This window comes from Oncorhynchus mykiss, chromosome 4 (genome assembly GCF_057628025.1).
Source record: "Oncorhynchus mykiss isolate SJ-2025 chromosome 4, ASM5762802v1, whole genome shotgun sequence".
NCBI lineage: Eukaryota > Metazoa > Chordata > Actinopteri > Salmoniformes > Salmonidae > Oncorhynchus > Oncorhynchus mykiss.
In genome coordinates this window covers 89826819-89850308 of record NC_143025.1, presented here as the reverse complement: position 1 = coordinate 89850308, position 23490 = coordinate 89826819, and the positions used below count along the sequence as shown (strand labels likewise).

Genomic DNA, 23490 nt, shown 5'->3' with positions numbered 1-23490 from the left:
GTGCGCCTTGTGCTGGGGACAATAAAAGGCCACTATAAAATGTGCACTTTTGTCACACAACACAAGGCCACAGATGTCTCGAGTTGAGGGAAAATGCAATCTGCATGCTGACTGCAGGAATGTCCACCAGAGCTGTTGCCAGAGATTTGAATGTTCATTTCTCTACCATAAGCCGCCTCCAAAGTCATTTTAGAGAATTTGGCAGTACGTCCAACTGGCCTCACAACCGCAGACCACGTGTAACCGTGGCAGCCCAGGACTTCCACGTGTCTTCTTCACCTGCGTGATCGTCTGAGGGTGGAGGGCATGGTGCTGTGGAATGTTTCTGTCCCTTTTGTGTGGAAAAACTTTTATGATTGGCTGGGCCTGGCTCCCCAGTGTATAGACCTAATGAATTTATTTCAATGTATTTCAATTGACTGATTGCCTTATACAGTGGGGCAAAAAAGTATTTAGTCAGCCACCAATTGTGCAAGTTCTCCCACTTAAAAAGATGAGAGAGGCCTGTAATTTTCATCATAGGTACACTTCAACTATGACAGACAAAATGAGAAGAAAAAAAATCCAGAAAATCACATTGTAGGATTTTTAATGAATTTATTTGCAAATTATGGTGGAAAATAAGTATTTGGTCACCTACAAACAAGAAGGATTTCTGACACTCACAGACCTGTAACTTCTTCTTTAAGAGGCTCCTCTGTCCTCCACTCGTTACCTGTATTAATGGCACCTGTTTGAACTTGTTATCAATATAAAAGACACCTGTCCACAACCTCAAACAGTCACACTCCAAACTCCACTACGGCCAAGACCAAAGAGCTGACAAAGGACACCAGAAACAGAATTGTAGACCTGCTCCAGGCTGGGAAGACTGAATCTGCAATAGGTAAGCAGCTTGGTTTGAAGAAATCAACTGTGGGAGCAATTATTAGGAAATGGAAGACATACAAGACCACTGATAACCTCCCTCGATCTGGGGCCCCACACAAGATCTCACCCCGTGGGGTCAAAATGATCACAAGAACGGTGAGCAAAAATCCCAGAACCACACGAGGGGACCTAGTGAATGACCTGCAGAGAGCTGGGACCAAAGTAACAAAGCCTACCATCAGTAACACACTACGCCGCCAGGGACTCAAATCCTGCAGTGTCCCCCTGCTTTAACTGTATATGAACTGTAACTCAGCAAAATCTTAGAAATTATTGCATGTTGCCTTTATATTTTTGTTCAGGAAAAAATATGCATAAAACAATATGTGCATTTTCCCACCAGATTTTCCTCAAATTGTCCTGTTGCAGATAAAGGCTGTGCGTGATGATGGAGTACTCATAAAACCACAGTTTACTGTTCAATTCCCACATACCGAATAAAAAATCCAAGTTAAACGTGTTTCCATCGCATTTTCAACTCTACTGATGATATTCTCACAAAAAAAAAAGGGCACTATATAGTGAGTGTGTCCCCACTCTGGTATGGACACGTGTGCCCACTCTGGTATGGACACGTGTGCCCACTCTGGTATGGACACGTGTGCCCACTCTGGTATGGACACGTGTGCCCACTCTGGTATGGACACGTGTGCCCACTCTGGTATGGACACGTGTGCCCACTCTGGTATGGACACGTGTGCCCACTCTGGTATGGACACTTGCGCTCTAGCCAACAGCTAGCAGATATGGTGCGGGTAGCTTATAGCCTACATGACTAAATTATTATTTGTCAAACCGTAGCAAAGCATCAATCATCATATCACCAGAATAAAACCCACAATATTTATTTGAAAAGGAACATCTCAATTATCGCCTTGCAATTTGTAGAATAATAATTCCATTTAGCAGACACTTTTATTCAAAGCAATTTACAGTCCCTTATGGGTGGCCCCCGGGAATTAAACACACTATCCTGGCATTGCTGGTGCCTTGCTCTACCAACTACGCCATACAGGACCATTCACCACCCTGGGAAGTTCATCATCATGTATTTAATCTGTATCCTAATGACCTGGTTTCCCGATTAGTCGTAGTGGGAGGACCACACAACATGTCATCGGATGACTCCAAGTTTAGTTCAATATGATGGTTATTATAAATCAACATTTACGCGTTAAAAAAAACGTTTCCCCTACCGACATTTGTCACACAATTCATTTTACAACACAAAAAGATCTCACCTTTTATGATGTCGACATTTGGAAAGTTTAACGAAAAATGTGTGGTTTCCATCAGGCCTGTTGTGACATTTTTGTACTTTACTCACATAAAAATGTTGGCTGGAAACCTGGTTAGTGAGTGACATATAACAAGAGGAAAACTGATGATGTACAACGAAATTTCAAAATTGTACTTTGGTGTGTATTCTACCATTCTAACTCTCAAAAGTACATTTTACACCCTGACTGAGTTCCTAGAAAATATAATTGAGGTCTGGACTTCTGTGTCCTCATATGTATCTACAGCCCTGCATATTTGTGAGTGGATTACAGCCCAAACCCTGTCTGTGTTTTTGGAATGAATGTGCAGTTACTTCAGCAGACCAGACAGACAGACGCTGCACAGACAGGGATTTTAGTTAGTCTGAGCTACACAGCACTACTCAGTCCCTGAGTTACAGACAGAGGACCCAATCCCACTGCCAATCTCAAACCCAATCTAGACGGAATCCTGTCTATTAATTAAATCATGTGACCATGTCAGATTTATAACAACCCAGATGAAAGCTTGTTGGTGCTATGTTCTGAGCTGCTCCTTGTTTGCTTTAGATAGAAGATCAAACCAAATGTATTTATAAAGCCCTATTTACATCAGCAGATGTTACAAAGTGTTTATACAGAAACCCAAACAGCAAGCAAACACAGTGGCTAGGAAAAACTCACTAGAAAGGCAGGAACCTAGGAAGAACCCTAGAGAGGAACCAGGCTCTGAGGGGTGACCAGTCCTCTTCTGGCTGTACTGGGTAGAGAGGAACCAGGCTCTGACGGGTGCCCAGTCCTCTTCTGGCTGTGCCGGGTGGAGATTATAAGAGTACATGGCCATTAAAAGGATCCACCCCTTTTTTTCAATTTTTGCCAAAAATGACATACCCAAATCTAACTGCCTGGAGCTTAAGCCCCGAAGCAAGGATATGCATATTCTTGGTATAATTTGAAAGGAAACACTTTGTAATTTGTGGAAATGTGAAAAGAATGTAGGAGAATATAACACAATAGATCTGGTGATAGATAATACAAAGAAAGAAAAAAACGTTCTTTTGTATTTCTTTTGGACCATTATCTTTGAAAATGCAAGAGAAAGGCCATAATGTATTATTCCAGCCTAGGTAGAGTTTAGATTTTGACCACTAGATGGCAGCAGTGTATGTGCAAAGTTTTAGACTGATCCAATGAACCATTGCATTTCTGTTCAAAATGTTGTACCAAGACTGCCCAAATGTGCCTAATTTGTTTATTAATAACTTTTCATGTTCAAAATTGTGCACTCTCCTGAAACAATAGCATGGTATTCTTTCACTGTAATAGCGACTGTTGGACAGTGCAGTTAGATTAACAAGAATTTTCTGCCAATATCAGCTATGTCTATGTCCTGGGAAATTTTCTTGTTACTTACAACCTCATGCTAACCGCATTAGCCTACGTTAGCTCAACCGTCCCGTGGAAGGGACACTGATCCTGAAGAAGTTTTAAGGCCGGATTGTTCTTCAGATGTTCAAACATTCATAGATGACCAGCAGGGTCAAATAATAATCACAGTGGTTATAGAGGGTGCAACAGGTCAGCACCTCAGGAGTTCATGTCAGTTGGCGTTTCATAGCCGAGCAGTCAGAGGTCGAAACAGCAGGTGCGAGCGATAGTAAGAAGGTCGAAAACAGCAGGCCTGGGACAATGTCGAGCACGTCGGTGAACAGGTCAGGATTACATAGCCGCAGGCAGAACAGTTGAAACTAGAGCAACAGCACAACAAAGTAACACATCTGTTGAACAGGTCAGGGTTCCATAGCCACAGGCAAAACAGCAGAAACTGGATCAGCAACATGACCAGGAGGACTGGGGACAGCCAGGAGTCATCAGGCCAGATAGTCCTGAGGTATGGTTCTAGGGCTTAGATCCTCTGAGAGAAGAGAGAGTGAGAGATGGGAGAATTAGAGGGAGCATACTTAAGATCACCCAGAACACCAGATAAGACAGGAGAATTTTACCAGATAAGACAGGAGAATACGCCAGATAAGACAGGAGAATTACACCAGATAAGACTGGAGAATTACACCAGATAAGACAGACTGACACTAGCCCCTCGGGACATAGACTATTGCAGCATAGATACTGGAGGCTGAGGTGGGGGGAGGGGGGGGGGGCACGGAGAGGAAGATCAGTGACACGTCAGTGACTCAACCCACTCAAGTCGAGTATAGCGAAAAAAGCCTGGCACGATGTGACGCACCCCTCCTAGGGACGGCATGGAAGAGCACGAGTGACGAGGAACAATAAGGAGGCCTGTGTCTTGTCATAGGGCATGTTTGGGTATGTAAGGCAGGACCAAATCAGAGAGATAGGTAGGAGCAAGCCCATGTAATGCTTTGTAGGTTAGCAGTAAAACATTGAAATCAGTCCTAGCCGTAACAGGAAGCCAGTGTAGAGAGGCTAGCACTGGAGTAATATTATCGAAGATTCTAGCAGCTGTATTTACCATTAACTGAAGTCTATTAGCCGGAGAGTAGAGCATTGCAGTCGTCAAATCTAAAAAGGACAAAAGTATGGTTTAGCTTTTCTGCATCATTTTTGGACAAAAAGTTTCCGATTTTTTCGCAATGTTACGAAGATGGGGGGGGGGGGGGGGGGGAAAGCTGTCCTTTAAATATTTTTGATATGTTTGTGAAAAGAGCATTGTTTAGAGTAACGCCGAGGTCCTTCACAGTTTTATTTGACTGTACAAACATCAAGATTAATTGTCAGATCAAACAGCAGATCTCTTTGTTTCTTGGGACCTAGAACGAGCATCTCTGTTTTGTCCGAGTTTAAAAGTAAAACATTTGCTGCCATCCACTTCCTAATGTCTGAAACACAGGCTTCCAATGTAGGCAATTTTGAAATGTACAGTTGTGTGTCATCTGCATAGCGAGTGAAAGTTGTGCTTCCGAATGACATGTATAGTGAAAGCCAAGGCCTTGGGTGACAGCAACGTCCCCCGATAAAAACCTGTAACGCAAGGCCTTGCGTGACAGCAACGTCCCCCGATAAAAACCTGTAAGGCAAGGCCTTGCGTGACAGCAACGTCCCCTGATAAAAACCTGTAAGGCAAGGCCTTGCGTGACAGCAACGTCCCCTGATAAAAACCTGTAACGCAAGGCCTGGCGCAGGATGGAACGACAGGGCCCTGATCGATCACTATAGGTGCAATTTGCGCGAGGACATCCGTAGGGAGCTAGCCTGTAGAGACACCACCCTCTCCTTGGACCAGCTGATAGACATGTACATTCGGTTGAACAACTTGCTAGGAGGTGCTGCAGCGAGGGCGACCGGAGGAGGGGGCCTTTCCTGTACCAGCTGTGGTCGTAGAGGGCACACTGCTGCTGCTGACCGGTGCTGGATGGGTCCTTCACGGAGTCCAGACGGCAGATTTTTTCCCCTGAATTTTCCCCTCATTTCCGTCATAAGGCGCTAGTAGATTCAGGCGCAGCAGGGAATTTTATTGACCGCGGTTTAGCGCATAGGTTAGGGATCCCCCTTGTTCAGCTTGACAAACCCTTCCCAGTGCACGCCTTAGATAGCCGACCATTAGAGTCAGGGCTAGTCAGGGAGGTCACGGCTCCACTGGGTATGGTTACGCAGGAGGGTCATGAGGAGAGAATGAGTCTCTTCCTCATTGATTCTCTTGCGTTTCCGGTGGTGCTGGGGATCCCCTGGTTGGCCCGTCACAACCCCAGGATTTCGTGGATTTCGTGATAACAGAGGGCTCTAAAGGGGTGGTCAGCGGAGTGCTCAGGAAGGTGTGTAGGAGTTTCCATCGGTGCTACGACGGTGGAGAGTCCAGACCAAATCTTCACCGTGCGCATTCCCTCAGAATATGCCGATTTGGCAATCGCCTTCTGTAAAAAGAAGGCGACCCAATTACCACCTCATCGACGAGGTGATCTGCACTTCCCAGGAGTCATGTGTATCCCCTGTCACAGGAGGAGACGGTGGCTATGGAGACATATATACAGTATCTGAATCTCTGGAATCTCTGAATCTCTGGGGTTCATTCGGCCCTCCATATCACCTGCCTCCTCGAGTTTCTTTTTTGTTCATTTTTTGTGAAAAAAAAGGAGGGAGGGCTGCTTCCGTGCATTGACTATAGATGTCTAAATTCCATCATGGTGGGGTACAGTTACTCTCTACCTCTCATTGCCACAGCGATTGAGTAATTTCAAGGAGCACGCTTTTTCACAAAACTGGATCTCAGGAGCGTATCCGGGAGGGAGATGAGTGGAAGACAGTGTTTAGTACCACATCCGGCCATTATGAGTACCTCGTCATGCCGTACGGGTTGAAGAATGCTCCAGCAGTCTCCTAATATTTTGCAGACGAGATTCTCAGGGACCTGCACGTGCAGGGTGTGGTGGTTTATATCGATGACATTCTGGTCTATTCCGCTACACGCTCTGCGCATGTGTCTCTGGTGTGCAAGGTACTTGGGCGATTGTTGGAGTATGACCTGTACGTCAAGGCTGAGAAATGCTCGTTCTTCAAACAGGCTGTCTCCATTCTTGGGTATCACATTTCTACATCAGGGTTGGTGATGGATTGTGACCGCATTGCAGCCGTGCGTAATTGGCCGACTCCAACCATGGTAAACGAGGTGCAGCGGTTCTTAGGGTTTGCCAATTACTACCGGAGGTTTATCCGGGGTTTTACGTCACTGCCGAAGAGGGGGCCGGTGCGTCTGGGGTGGTTGGCTGAGGCGGACAGGGATTTTGGTCGCCTGAAGGCTCTTTTCACCTCGGCTCCTGTGCTGGTGCATCCGAATCCCTCTTTGGCATTCATAGTGGAGGTGGATGAGCCTGAGTCTGGGATTGGAGCCATGCTCTCACAGCGCTCGGGTACGCCACCGAAGCTCCTCAGCCTGGCGGAGCGAAACTATGACGTGGGGGATTGGGAGTTGCTGGCTGTTGTCAGGGCCTTGAAGGTGTGGAGACATTGGTTTGGGGGGCTCAACACCCTTTTCTCATCTGGACTTACCCCTGTAATCTAGAGTACATTCGGTCAGCGAGGAGATTGAACCCTCGTCAGGCAAGGTGGGCCATGTTTTTCACCCGATTTAGGTTCACCATCTCCTATAGACCAGGCTCCCAGAACACTTAGGCAGATGCACTGTCCCGACTGTATGATACGAAGGAGCGGGCCATCTATCCTGCTCCCATCCTCCCAGCCTCTTGTCTGGTGGCACCGGTGAGGTGGGAGGTGGACTCAGACATCGAGCGAGCATCGCGGGTTGAGCCTACTCCACCACAGTGTCCAGCTGGACGGGTGTACGTTCCGCTGGAGGTTAGGGACAGGCTGATTTGGTGGGCTCACACCCTCCTCTGGTCATCTGGGGATCGGTAGGACGATGCGATGTCTTAGTGGGAAGTACTGGTGGTCCACTTTAGCCAAGGACGTGAGGGTTTATGTGTCCTCCTGCTCGGTGTGCGCTCAGTGCAAGGCTCCTAGGCACCTGCCCAGAGGGAAGTTACAACCACTTCCCGTTCCACTGCGGCCTTGGTCACACCTGTCGGTTGACTTCCTGACCGATCTACCTCCGTCACAGGGCAACACCACGATCCTGTTAGTTGTGGATCGTTTTTTTGTCCTGTCGTCTCCTCCCTTTGTCCGGTCTCCCTACGGCCCTATAGACTGCGGAGGCCCTGTTTACTCATGTCTTCCGGCACTACGGGGTGCCTGAGGACGTTGTTTCTGATCGGGGTCCCCAGTTCTCATCCAGGGTGTGGAAGGCGTTCTCCAGGGGAGCGGGCAAAGTATATCCCATGGGCAGAGATGGCCCAGAACTCACTCCGCCACTCCTCTACGAACCTTTCGCCCTTCCAGTGTGTTTTGGGCTATCAGCCGGTTCTGGTACCATGGCATCAGAGCCAGACCGAGGCTCCTGTGGTGTACAATTGGGTAAGGCGCTCAAGGGAGACCTGGGAGGCCGCTCACGGGTACCTTAAAAGGTCAGAAGGGCGGCAGAAGGCAAGTGCTGGACCGCAACCGCAGCGAGGCCCCGGTGTTCGCACCGGGGGACCGGGTCTGGCTCTCGACCTGAAACCTGCCCCTCTGCCTGCCCTGCCGGAAGCTGGGTCCGCGGTTTATGGGGCCATTTAAAGTCCTGAGAAGAATAAACGAGGTGTGTTATAGGTTACAGCTCCCCCTTATTACCGTATTAACCCCTCGTTTCATGTGTCTCTCCTCAGGCCGGTGGTGGCTGGTCCGCTTCAAGAAGCTGAGGTGCGGGAGGTCCCTTCGCCCCCCCTGGACATCAAGGGGGCCCCGGCGTATGCAATTTGGTCCTTACTGGACTCGAGGCGTCAGGTGAGGGGCCTTCAGTGCCTCGTGGATTGGGAGGGGTACGGTCAGGAGGAGAGATGCTGGGTGCCGGTGGAGGACGTATTGGACCTACCTATGCTGAGAGAGTTTCACCGCCTCCATCCGGATCGCCCTGCGCCTCGTCCTCCGGGTCGCCCTCGAGGCCGACGTTGGCGCGCTGCAGGAGCCGAGCGTCAGGGTGGGGGGTGCTGTCACGACTTCTACCGAAGGTAGTTCCTCTCCCTGCCATATGGGACATGTCCTCGGGTGCCCCTATGGGCCTTAAATGGCACCCTATTCCCCTATGGGCCCTAAATGGCACCCTATTCCCCCATGGGCCCTAAATGGCACCCTATTCCCCTATCCCCTATGGGCCCTTAATGGCACCCTATTCCCCTATGGGCCCTAAATGGCACCCTATTCCCCTATTCCCCTATGGGCCCTAAATGGCACCCTATTCCCCTATCCCCTATGGGCCCTTAATAACACCCTATTCCCCTATTCCCCTATGGGCCCTTAATAGCACCCTATTCCCCTATGGGCCCTTAATGGCACCCTATTCCCCTATGGGCCCTTAATGGCACCCTATTCCCCTATCCCCTATGGGCCCTTAATAGCACCCTATTCCCCTATTCCCCTATGGGCCTTAAATGGCACCCTATTCCCCTATGGGCCCTTAATAGCACCCTATTCCCCTATGGGCCCTTAATAGCACCCTATTCCCCTATGGGCCCTTAATGGCACCCTACTCCCCTATTCCCCTATGGGCCCCTAATGGCACCCTATTCCCCTATTCCCCTATGGGCCCCTAATGGCACCCTATTCCCCTATGGGCCCTTAATGGCACCCTATTCCCCTATGGGCCCTTAATGGCACCATATTCCCCTATCCCCTATGGGCTCTTAATGGCACCCTATTCCCCTATGGGTCCTGGTCAAAAGTAGTGCACCAGCACTATATAGGGAAAAGGGTGCCATTTGGGATGCAAACAAACTTTCCCTGTGTTGTCTGTTTCCTGATGCCTCTCAATACTCATCTCAACACATTATACCTTATCTTACACACCACAGATTCAGATGATAGATTATACAGTATATATTACATTATGACCATTAATGCTACACAAGTAGACAAAGTCAATAACATACCCAAACAGTAGAATCGAAGCAGGGTACATGTAAGGGTTTTCCTTCTCCTCTTCGTCTGAGGAGGAGAAGTGAGAAGGATCGAGGGACCAATGCGCAGCGTGGTAAGTGTCCATGGTTGTTTATTTAGAAAACATATATTGAACACTATGAATCCAAAAACAATAAACGTGAACAAAACCGAAACAGTACCGTGTGGCGATAAACACAGACACGGAAACAATCACCCACAAAACAAACAGTGAAACCCAGGCTACCTAAGTATGATTCTCAATCAGAGACAACTAACGACACCTGCCTCTGATTGAGAACCATACTAGGCCGAAACACAGAAAACCAACCTAGAAACACAAAACATAGAATGCCCACCCAACTCACGTCCTGACCAACTAAAACAAAGAAATAACACAAGAACTAGGGTCAGAATGTGACAGTACAAATCAAATCAAATTTTATTTGTCACATACACATGGTTAGCAGATGTTAATGCGAGTGTAGCGAAATGCTTGTGAGTTGACGCTGATCTTATATTCAGTAGTTCTTCTCGACTGTATGTAATGAAACCAAAGATGACCTGGGGTACTAATGTAAGAAATAACACGTAAAAAAACAAAAAACTGCATAGTTTCCTAGGAACACGCGAAGCGAGGCGGCCATCTCTGTCGGCGCCGGAAGTAGGTTACACACTCACAGTAAATAGGTATATGTATTTTTCTTTGCTGAGTGACACTTTGTCTGCTGAGGCAACTCGTAGCCTAAACTATCAAAGTCAGTCATTAAATCAACTGGTCAAAAGCAGTAGTCAGTCTGTCTGGTGTCTGTCATTCACCAGACTGATTGCATGATCTAGTCTCTGTACTGTTGTTGTTCTGTGTCTCCGTCTAGATTCTAGAGGTTATTATCTAATCCATAGTTCCTGTCTGTCTATTAAAAATTTGGCACTCATTTTTTTTGGTCCGGATACAACACATGAATTCAATGAATGAGGTTTATGGAAATGCATAAAGGAAGCTTTTACTAGTGCCATGATATTTCTCACATTCCAACAACAACCAGATATGAACACACTTTACAGAATTTACTGTGAAGGATACTCAGTTGAGGTAATTGAGCATTGATGGGCTGTGGGCTGTGGTGACACACAATGTTTGTTTGTCAGTCATGTTGTGACATCACTTTTAAGGACAACACTGACCCCTACTGGTGATTTATAGGATTACAGAAAATCACCAGACCGGAATAAAAATATATCTAAATTAAATTAAAGGTTATTGGTCGCTTACACATATTTTTTAGATGTTATCGCAGGTGCATCAAAAATGCTTATATTTCTAGCTCCATCATTGCCATAATATCTAACATAAAAAATACACACAATTCCCCCCAAAATTTAAAGAAACAAATGAAGACATCAGAACGAGCAATGTATATATATATATATATATATATATATATATATATACACACACACACACACACACACACACACACACACACACACACACACACACACACATACACTACCGTTCAAAAGTTTGGGTTCACTTAGAAGTGTCCTTGTTTTTGAAAGAAAAGCAAATATTTTGTCCATTAACATAACATTGATTGATCAGAAATACAGTGTAGACATTGTTAATGTAAACGCTTAAAAAAAAAAAGTATTTAAAAAATATATAATTTTACCCCCTTTTTCATAGTATCCAACTGTTAGTAGGACATCCCTACCAACCAAACCCTCCCTAACCCGGGCGACGCTAGGCCAATTGTGCGTCGCCCCATGGGCCTCCCGGCCGCGGCCGGCTGTGACAGAGCCTGGGCTCGAACCCAGAGTCTTTGGTGACACAGTTACCACTGCGCCACCCAGAAGGCAAATGCTGACCTTCTAGGCAGAGTTTCTCTGTCCAGTGTCTGTGTTTAATGAATCTTTTCTTTTTATTGGCCAGTCTGAGATATGGCTTTTTCTTTGCAATTCTGCACAGAAAGCCAGGATCCCGGAGTCACCTCTTCACGGTTGACGTTGAGACTGGTGTTTTGCGGGTACTAATTAGTAATGAAGCTGCCAGTTAAGGACTTGTGAGGCCTCTGTTTCTCAAACTAGACACTCTAATGTACTTGTCTTCTTGCTCAGTCATGCATCGGGGCCTCCCACTCCTCTTTCTATTCTGGTTAGAGCCAGTTTGCGCTATTCTGTGAAGGGAGTAGTACACAGCGTTGTACGAGATCTTCAGTTTCTTGGCAATTTCTCGCATGGAATAGCCTTCATGTCTCAGAACAAGAATAGACTGACGAGTTTCAGAAGAAAGTTATTAGTTTCTGGCCATTTTTAGCCTGTAATTGAACCCACAAATGCTGATGCTCCAGATACTCAACTAGTCTAAAGAAGGCCAGTTTTATTGCTTCTTCAATTCATGACAGCAGTTTTCAGCTGTGCTAGCACAATTGCAAAAGGGTTTTCTAATGATCCATTTTAAAATGATAAACTTGGATTAGCTCACACAACGTGCCATTGGACCACAGGAGTGATGGTTGCTGATAAATGGGCCTCTGTACGCCTATGTAGATAGTCCATAAAAAATATCAGCCGTTTCCAGCTGCAATAGTAATTTACAACATTAACAATGTCTACACTGTATTTATGATCAATTTAATGTTATTTTAATGGACATTTTTTTTTGCTTTTCGTTCAAAAACAAGGACATTTCTAAGTGACGCCAAACTTTCAAAAGGCAGTGTATATATATGTGTATGTACTGTATGCATGTATGTATGTATGTATATACACATATATATATATACACTGTATACACACAAATATATATATATATATATATATATATACATACATACACACACAGCGCCTTGGGAAAGTTTTAGACTCCTGGACTTTTTCCACATTTTGTTACGTTACAGCCTTATTCTAAAATGTATTCAATATTTTGTTTTTCTCATCAATCTACACACAATACCCCATAATGACATCACAATACCCCATAATGACATCACAATGCCCCATAATGACATCACAATACCCCATAATGACATCACAATACCCCATAATGACATCACAATACCCCATAATGACAAAGCGAAAACAGATTTTTCTTTTTTTGTGTGCAAATGTATTAATCCTTTCTCACCTTCACAAGATGCCATCTGCCATCTTCCAGATACATTTGAAACCGGGATTCATCCCTAAAGAGCTTCTCCAGCGTGCCAGTGGCCATCGAAGGTGAGCATTTGCCCACTGAAGTCGGGTTACGACGCCGAACTCCAGTCAAGTTAAGACCCGTGTGAGGACGACGAGCACTGATATTACCTTCCCTGAGACGGTTTGTGACAGTTTGTGCAGAAATGATTTGTATGTGCAAACCCTCAGTTTCATCAGCTGTCCGGCTGGCTCATCTTAGACCACCCCACAGGTGAAGAAGCCGGAGTGGCTACACTCGCTATATAATGCAAAAAATTATTGTGAGAAAACCATCAGTATAGTTGAAAATGCGATGGAAACACATTTAACTTGTCTTTTTTTATTCGGTACACGGTAATTTTAACAGTAAACTGTATTTGTTTTATTTGCACAGCTTTTTATCCACAACAAGTCAATTTGAATGAAATACATCTCTGGTGAGAAAATGTACATTGTTTTATGCGTTTTTTGTTTTATACAGAAAAATATACACTACCGTTTAAAAGTTTGGGGTCACTTAGAAATGGTCCTTGTTTTTGAAAGAAAAGCACATTTTTTTTGTCCATTAAAATAACATCAAATTGATCAGAAATACAGTGTAGACATGGTTAATGTTGTCAATTGACTATAGTAGCTGGAAACGGCTGATTTTTAATGGAATATCTACATAGGCGTACAGAGGCCCATTATCAGCAACCATCACTCCTGTGTTCCAGTGACACTTTGCAAATGCAACTTATTTCTACGTGAAAACTGAAATGGTTTATTCATACTTTTCCATTTTAGTAGACGCTCCTATCCGGAGCATCTTCCAGTAGTGTCTACATGTTTATACTTCATCTTGAACCCACAACCCTTACCATTGCAAACGCCATACTCTTATCAACTGAGCCACATAGAAAGTCTACAGGTATAACCCTAAATGACAGTACATTTACATGAAGTGGTTTGTAAGGATGGTCAATTAATGATGCACAAAAAAGTGGTTGTTTTCCGTGTTATTTGATCAAGAAAAATATTTAATTTGATGTGGATGTTTTATGTCTTTGTGTCTTTGTGTCTTTGCCTGTAACTTTGCACCTTTTCATGTAACTGTTTGAGGACAGGGTTTTGTTCTTTCTGGATTCCATTAGAATGACATCACAGAGAAAGGACCAGGGTTTAGTTCTTTCTGGATCCTATTAGAATGACATCACAGAGAAGGAGCCAGGGTTTTGTTCTTTCTGGATTCTATTAGAATGACATCACAGAGAAAGGACCAGGGTTTTGTTCTTTCTGGATTCTATTAGAATGACATCACAGAGAAGGGGCCAGGGTTTTGTTCTTTCTGGATTCTATTAGAATGACATCACAGAGAAGGGGCCAGGGTTTTGTTCTTTCTGGATTCTATTAGAATGACATCACAGAGAAAGGACCAGGGTTTTGTTCTTTCTGGATTCTATTAGAATGACATCACAGAGAAGGGGCCAGGGTTTTGTTCTTTCTGGATTCTATTAGAATGACATCACAGAGAAAGGGCCAGGGTTTTGTTCTTTCTGGATTCTATTAGAATGACATCACAGAGAAAGGGCCAGGGTTTTGTTCTTTCTGGATTCCATTAGAATGACATCACAGAGAAAGGGCCAGGGTTTTGTTCTTTCTGGATTCTATTAGAATTACATCACAGAGAAAGGGCCAGGGTTTTGTTCTTTCTGGATTCTATTAGAATGACATCACAGAGAAAGGGGCAGGGTTTTGTTCTTTCTGGATTCTATTAGAATGACATCACAGAGAAGGGGCAGGGGCAACAACTCTTATAATTCCAACTATTGAATCCTACAAGATTCTGTTCTTAATTATACAACTACCTTTTTTGCCAAAGTGGAGATGCTGAAAAAAAAAAACTGCACTAATTTTGTGAAATAATATATATTTTTTCCTTCAGATTTTCAGGGGGTACTGCAGCACCCTCAGCCGTTCTACCTCCTACAGCTGTGCTAGTTTGGGCCCCCATGTTGAGGATCAGCGTTTTTGGAGGTGTTGTTGTCTACCTTCAACACCTGGGGTCGGCCCGTCAGCAAGTCCAGGACCCAGTTGCACAGGGCGAGGTTCAGACCCAGGGCCCCGAGATCAGTGATGCGCTTGGAGGGCACCATGGTGTTGAAAGGCTGAGCTGTAGTCGATGAACAGCATTCTTACATGTAGTAAGAATTTTAGTATTCTTCTTGTCCCGTTGGGATAGAGCAGTGTTCAGTGCGATGGCGTCATCGATAGATCTATTGGGGCGGGTAAGCAAATTGAAGTGGGTCTAGGGTATCAGGTAAGATGGAGGTGATATGATCCTTAACTAGCCTCTCAAAGCACTTCACGATGAAAGAAGTGAATGCTACGGGGCGATCAAAGCATTTGGCAGTTCTAGTACAGAGGCTCCACAGCCAACTCATTTATATTCCAGCTAGGATAACACTATCACACTTGATTCAACTAATCATTAAGCCCTTGAGTACTTGAGTCAGGAGTAATAACATAGGCCTGAAAATAATATGTCACTGCTGTGGATCAATTGAAATCCTCTGGTCTATCACATTTGGTTGAAAATGCCATTATATATTGCCATTGTCCACTATGTCAGGTTTGGTCTCTATATCTGGTTCGATCACAGAATGAGCAATATTGGGTGCAACAAAAATATATATATTTTTTCAATAGGCAAAATTCTCTGTTTTAAATTCTTCTTCCTAAGAGCTGGCTGGCTAAAACCCCATAGTGAGACCATTTTCACAAGGAAAGTCTTCAGTCCACAGAAATACTGTTGTTCTGTACTGCAGCACTAGAACAGATGGGCCAACCAGGGCAGAGAAACGGAATCAGGGGACACGGCCCAAATAGCACCCTATTCCCTATCTACAGTGATTTCAAAAAATATTCAGACCCCTTGACTAATTCTACATTTTGTTTTACGTTACAGCCTTATTCTAAAATGGATTACATTATTTTTCTCATCAATCTACACACAATACCCCATAATGACAAAGCAAAAACATGTTTTTTGAAATGTTTGCAAATGTATAGAAAACTAAAATACTTTATTTACATAAGTATTCAGACTCTTCGCTATGAGACTCTAAATTGGGGACAGGTGCATCCTGTTTCCATTGATCATCCTTGTGATGTTTCTACAACTTGATTGGATTCCACCTGTGGTAAATTAAATTGATTGGACATGATTTGGAAAGGCAGACACCTGTCTATATTAGGTCCCACATTTGACAGTGCATGTCAGAGCACAAACCAAGCCATAAGGTTGAAGGAATTGTCTGTAGAGGTCCGAGAAAGGATTGTGTCGAGGCACAGATCTGGGGAAGGGTACCAAAACATTTCTGCAGCATTGAAGGTCCCCAAGAACACACAGTGGCCTCCATCATTCTTAAATGGAAGAAGTTTGGAACCACCAAGACTCTTCCTAGAGCTGGCCGCCTGGCCAAACTGACCAATCAGGGGAGAATGACCTTGGTCAGGGAGGTAACCAAGAACCCGATGGTTACTCTGACAGAGCTCCAGAGTTCGTCTGTGGAGATGGGAGAACCTTCCAGAAGGACAACCGTCTCTGCAGCACACCACCAATCAGGCCTTTTTGGTAGAGTGGCCAGACAGAAGCCACTCCTCAGTAAAAGGCACATGACAGTCCACTTGGAGTTTACCAAAGGGCACCTTAAGGACTCTCAGAACATAAGAAACATTGATTGAACTCTTTGGCCTGGATGCTAAGTGTCACGTCCTGAGGAAACCCGGCACCACTCATCACCTGGCCAATACCATCCCTACGGTGAAGCATGGTGGCGGCAGCATCATGCTGTGGGGATGTTTTTCAGCAGCAGGGACTGGGAGACTAGTCAGGATCGAGGGAAAGATGAACAGAGTGGCTTTGGGACTCTGAAAGTCTCTGAATGTCCTTAAGTGGCCCACCCAGAGCCCGGACTTGAACCCAATGGAACATCTCTGGAGAATCCTGAAAATAGCTGTGCAGCGACGCTCCTCATCCAACCTGACAGAGCTTGAGAGGAACTGCAGAGAAGAATGGGAGACACTCCTCAAATACGGGTGTGCCAAGCTTGTAACGGCAGTAAAAAAAAAATTGAAAACATTTCTAAAAACCTGTTTTTCCTTCATCATTGTGGGGCATTGTGATGTCATTATGGGGCATTGTGATGTCATTATGGGGTATTGTGTGTAGATTGATGTGGAACAACAACACCTTAATCCATTTTAGAACAAGGCTGTAATGTAACAAAATGTGTAAAAAGTCAAAGGGGTCTGAATACTTTCCTGAAGGCACAACTCTTGACCATGCAGAGCCCTGTGAGGAATCGGGCAGCATTTCAGATGCAACCAGAGTCAATAGTGTGCACAGAAACCTGATCAAGTGTGCTGTGTACCAATAGCAGAATTAGTGGAAGAGTTTGAACGGCTTTCTCTGCCTGCCTGGTACAGTCATGGTTTTCATGGATCACAATGTCAACTAAAATCAGAACACTGGTATTCAATTACCGGCCATACAAACAACAAGCTCGCTATAGAATTCTACATTCATGTTCGGAAAATTCCCATTACCAAGCGAGTCATCCTATTTATTTATTTATTTAATTTTATTTCACCTTTTATTTAACCAGGTAGGCTAGTTGAGAACAAGTTCTCATTTACAACTGCGACCTGGCCAAGATAAAGCAAAGCAGTGTGAACAGACAACAACACAGAGTTACACATGGATGTTGATGGGCTTTTTTCATATGGACGTCATACAAATGTCTAGGTTTAATCACACAACACATTTCTTTGTGTAGATGTGTCTTGCATCAATGCTTTTTTTTTGGCTAGTTTTGTAAAAATGCCAATTAGTGTATCCACTATGACCCAGGTTCGGCATGTATAAAAGCATGACTCCTCGTCACCCACAGCTCTCCTCCTGATCCTCAACCCAATCGCTCTAGTTGTCATATCCTGCTCTGCAATGGCCTATAGTCTGCCTGTCACTATGGCCCAAATCACAGCCTGTTCTGTTCACTGCTCAATAAAACGGACTTCTTTGTTTGCTCAATCCCGTGGCCTGCCCAGTTTCACTCCGACAGCTGAAAGAGAAATCCAAAAAATCCAGCTTTAAAAATGTCACTGACTCTTTAATCAGACAGACTTCAGGGTGAACTTCCATTAAGCTTAACACAAAAACACCCTTCATGGGTTCCTCAGATATAAACTGAATCAATAGCCTGGTCCCAGATCTGTTTGTACATTTGGCATGACAATGTCCATAGGCGTTGACTATACAGCACAAACAGATCTGGGACCAGGCGTCTGAATCTAAGCTTATTGACCAATAACTAGTCAGAAATAGGCAATGAAGAAATATTTACCCCCGTGTCCAGGAAGTAAACAAAGAAGGACATGGTTAGATTGTACAGGAATCAAATGATCTTTTAAGGCAAGAAACCTTTATCTGCTACAAAGATGCTCATCATCTTAGATAAATACTGTCTCTCTATACATTTACAGGACATGATTATTCTCAAAACACTGAACATGTCTCTCGTTCTTCCTCTCCCTGCCATTCCTCACTGTTTCACAGTTTCACTTTTCTCCAGTCGTCTCTGTACATGCCTCCTCATGACAACCGCAGTCAGGGTGCTACATAGTGCCAGGGCGAGGAAGGATACACCGGCGAACCACAGCTGCCTCTCCCCATACAATTGCAGCACTGTATCCCTCCGACTGCCATAGTCTAGGAAAAGGGCCTCCAGCTGACACAGCGTACACAGAGACAGGAAGAGGTGGAAGATCTGGTGACCCTGACCCATGATGTCACAATGCCCCGGGAAGAACCTCTCAGGAACAGGGCAGGAGAAGAAGAAGGCTGCAAGCAGGAAGGCGGCCATCTAAATATGGAGGACCACAATGGAAACAAGTCAGTTGACTCTGTGAATTGTGTTTTTTTTTAAATCCTCAATCATTTTTGTGTGTGTTGTATTCTCACGGCTCAGGCAACTCTATGGGCCAGTTTACCAGACACAGATGGGAGCTTCTCCATTGACCATGCTTTGTAGACTAGGACTTGGCTTTCGTTATCTGTGTCTGGGAAACCGGCCCATAGAGTTGCCACACCATGATAATTCCCTCCATTCATTCATCCAGTCATCCACCCACCTGCAGGGCGTGGAGCGGTAGAGCGGGGTCCTGACCCCAGGGTACGGTAGCCAGGCGGTGGGCTACAGGGCTGATGTCCAGGAAGTAGGCCATGCTGGTGGGGATCAGCTGGCAGATCTTCCTCCGGAGCGGGTAAGGCCGGCGGTAGCGTGACTTGGCAAAGCAGCAGCTAGCACAGGACAGCCAGCCAAGTAAGGCAGCGCCAGGGAGGAACCAGAACCCTAGAGGTAGAGGTAGAACAGTTTGTCATTCCACAGTATTAAGAATAAGGTGATATTGCCCTTAGATGCTGATCCTGGGTCACTTTTACATTTCCCCCACTAATGGTTAAAGTTAGGATTGGGGGAGGAGAAACTGATCCAGGTACAGTGTCTCGGGGAAATTTCACCCCGGAGCACAATATTACAACAATCGACAATACATATTACAGATTTAAAAGCCACCATGTGGGACCACTTAGAGTTAAGAGACTGTAGTCCTCCGTAGGCAATTATAACACAACATCAGATTCAGGTATGCTAAAACGAAACACAATGTGCCTAAGGGCATCCAAAATGGCATTCTTTTCCCTTTTGGGCCCAGGTGAAAAGTAGTGCACTACATCGGGTATCACTTGGGATGCAGACAAGTTGAATAAAGTGCACTAGAGTGTGGAGAGAAAGCGTGTTGCCATAGCAATAATAAAAACACAAACTACCTACGGGGCTCTCCCTCCAGGCTGGCTCAGAGCAGTAGAAATAGTGAGCCAGCGAACAGCCATACTGATACACAGACACACCCACGTAGTCCAGGAAGAACAGAGTATAGTGGGCCAGCTCAGAGTGGGACTGAAGCAGGTGAGCTGCTACGCTACAACACAAGTAGGTGAGGGCAGACAGTATGTACAGGCAGAGAGGCAGGGACGCCGAGTCTAGGGACAATCCATAAGCCCAGACGCGTAGTAGCACCAGGGGACCTGCCAGAAGGTGTGTCCAGACATTGAGGGATTCATTGTGTCTCTGGAAGAGGCTGAGGATGTAACAGCGCCAGTCTTGCCCAACCGGGCGGTAGCCAGAGAGGATGTAAGGCTCCTGGAACAGAGTGGGGACGCAGGAGACAGGGACGGTGGGGCTGGGGGAGGGGAGGGAGGGGAGTGAAGAGGGGAGGACGTCGGAGAGGTGAGGCAGCCGGCTGAGCTGCTTCACACTCAGAGTCAAGGTACTGAGACGCCCCAGGGCTCCGCTGGTCATGATGATGGAGAGGTGGGGCGAGGGAAGGAAGGAGGGAGGGAAAGAGGTGGGAATGGGTATAGAAGAGGAGTAGGGTGGAAAGTTGATTGACTTGGGTTTTGCTGTGTAAACAGAGAGAAACAAAATGCAGTTAAGATGATTTAAGAATCAAAGTATAGCTTAGGTTGTATTGTATTCTGTATTATACCAACAGTAGCAACTAGGTCAAAACCGATGCTGTTTAAAATGAGGCAGGCTGACAGACACACATTTCTCACATAGCTGGCCATCTGGGAATTGGTTCACCGGTCTGTCAGCTTACACTGGGAAGCAGGTAGGTAAGCTAGCATGCACCAGAGAGCAGGCATGCAATCATACCTGTAAATTGTTACCTCTAGCCTGCTACCTGACCCAGTACCCTAGTCTCACTGCCTCCCTTGACACCCCACCCACACACTACGGAATGACAACAGCCACCCTATCTATGGCGTCAGCAGCGATACTAATAAGCACCTACGGAGACCAAAGACAAACATATACACCCAGAGAATACAAACCAAGCCATGATTGTGACTGATACAGTGCCAACTGGAAAGGGGACACTTCTGAAACTCCTAACAGCCGCCTTACCTTCCTCACATTAAGCGTGATTGTGTCAGATATTGGTGGTGACATTTCCCTTATTTGAAAAACTTTACAACCGGGGTTGTCATTTATGGGTGACATGCTTCTACAATTAGCCTGGGTAGCCAGTCTGTTTGAGTTATCATTCCACTCCTTGTTATCATGCGTTCTACAATAGCCTGGCCCCAGATCTAGGATCAGGTTACTTGTACAAGGGGAGAAAAAGACTACAAAGACAGGGATGAGGCAAACAGCATTCTAGACAATACAACTACAGAAACAGATGAGGTAAACAGCATTCTAGCCAATACAACTACAGAAACAGATGAGGCAAACAGCATTCTAGACAATACAACTACAAAAACAGATGAGGCAACAGCATTCTAGACAATACAACTACAGAAACAGATGAGGTAAACAGCATTCTAGCCAATACAACTACAGAAACAGATGAGGCAAACAGCATTCTAGACAATACAACTACAAAAACAGATGAGGCAACAGCATTCTAGCCAATACAACTACAAAAACAGATGAGGCAAACAGCATTCTAGACAATACAACTACAAAAACAGATGAGGCAACAGGATTCTAGACAATACAACTACAAAAACAGATGAGGCAACAGCATTCTAGCCAATACAACTACAAAAACAGATGAGGCAAACAGCATTCTAGCCAATACAACTACAAAAACAGATGAGGCAAACAGCATTCTAGACAATACAACTACAAAAACAGATGAGGCAACAGGATTCTAGACAATACAACTACAAAAACAGATGAGGCAAACAGCATTCTAGCCAATACAACTACAGAAACAGATGAGGCAACAGCATTCTGCACTGGCTGAATGGAGTGTCTGTCTGTCTCTATCCATGTCAGTGGCCCATTATCAGCATTCAACTAAACCTCTAGAATCTAGAAGAAAATGACCAAGAATGGGATAACCACAAGAAGCAATGAGAGAGAGAGTTCTAGATGAATGCAAAAGGGGAAATAATATATTTAAAAAAAATGCTAGACAAGTTATTATCCTCTCATATTCAAATTATTGTTTGAAAATATAGAAATCTCACCTGTCTTTCTGTATGTTCCTGAATGTCTAGACAGAACACACCTGTTGCTGGGAGCCGTCGCAGTTATCAAATACCACTACAGCGCTAGACCCCCCTCCACATCGTTTTTCATTTCTACATCGATTTCGTGATGCTGATGGTGAAGCCTATTCTCAAGCAGACAGTGAGTGGCAGCAGCACGACAGGTGAACTCTAGCAATCTACAAGTGACAGCCTAGCAACCCTACTGCAAAGAAGTGATTTGGGAGACTGGGCGTGCCTAAAAAGGTATGCTAAACCATTGGGCTAAACAGAGAACGCCCAAAACTCAAGGACTGACCTACATTTTCCGAGGCAGTGGCGCTATGAAAAAAATGATCTAATCCTAAAGCTACGCACATAGGGTTACGCATCACAATCAAATATATAGCCTAGGATATTTTGTGTCTCATAATACAATCACAATAGCTTATCAAAACAACCATTTTTTAATGCACACGAGAAACAGAAAACATGATTTATTATTGAAGCATAATATCAAATTGCATGATATGTTGATAAATGATTTCGAATAGCATTCTAATATATATTTTTTGCATTTTTACATGTGAATATGCAGAGCCTCATTATACGTTTAAAAACCAATCAGTGCCTATGCGTTACAATACATACACTACAATGCACAACAAAATGAGATACTTTGCAAATAATGCAATGGCCACAGCTCGTTTTAGTTAAATAGCGCCATCTGGTGTACTATCGGTGGAAGAGCGTCGTTTGTGGGACCAGGCAATGCAAGGGGTGCTTAGAAGATATTGAACATGCGCCATAGGCAGCTGGTGCATGTTCTATAGTGTCTCTCTTCTTGCTATGGCAGGGGAAAGATGTTTTGGGGGGGATGGTGCTGAGGAAAAGTATTTTTCTTCCTGCTCTGCTGTTGAGTATTTTTCTCCTCTCATAGAGGAGCAATAAAGATGTGAAAATATATATATATATATATATATATTTTAAATAATATTAATTCCTTTTTAAATGTTACTTATCACCACACTACGGAATGACAACCGTAGTGGGTCTGAAGCACCCCTCAGCACCTATACTTCCCATGGCTCCAGTTCTGTTTGTGCTCTTACCAATGTAAAGGATGTCACGCTGCCTGCTTAGCGAGTATCACTTCCTCCCGCTTCGGTCCGTACCTGGCTCGAACCATCCTCCCTCAGGCATATTAGCTGATCTAATGCTTGCTAATGATTTTACACAAGCGGGACACTTAAGGCTGAGTAAGTTTTACACATCGTCACGTGCTACACTAACATGAAAATGATACACGAAATGAGTTGGCAGCGTCGTTCGAGGGATGCTAACTGAACTATACTGAACAAAAATATTAAACGCAACATGTCTGGTGAGTACGCAGGCCATGGAAGAACTGGGACAATTTTCAGAGTCCAGGAATTGTGTACAGATCCTTGTGACATAGGGTCGTGCATTAATGCTGAAACAAAGTGATGGCTGCGGGGGGGATGGCACAACAATGGGCCTCAGGATCGCGTCACGGTA

At 44.8% G+C, this 23490-nt stretch overlaps 1 protein-coding gene across 1 annotated transcript; it reads right to left on the bottom strand.

Annotated features, from left to right (window-relative positions):
* Nucleotides 1–18250: 18250 nt before the first annotated feature.
* On the bottom strand, nt 18251–22080 carry paqr8 (progestin and adipoQ receptor family member VIII). Its single transcript, NM_001124651.1, is given in 9 exon segments — nt 18251–18584; nt 18587–18590; nt 18593–18599; nt 18601–18619; nt 18622–18623; nt 18626–18772; nt 19041–19261; nt 19738–20370; nt 21952–22080. Coding segments are annotated over 8 exon segments (1065 nt in total). The 5' UTR covers nt 20270–20370; nt 21952–22080; the 3' UTR covers nt 18251–18451.
* Between the last annotated feature and the right edge of the window lie 1410 nt (nt 22081–23490).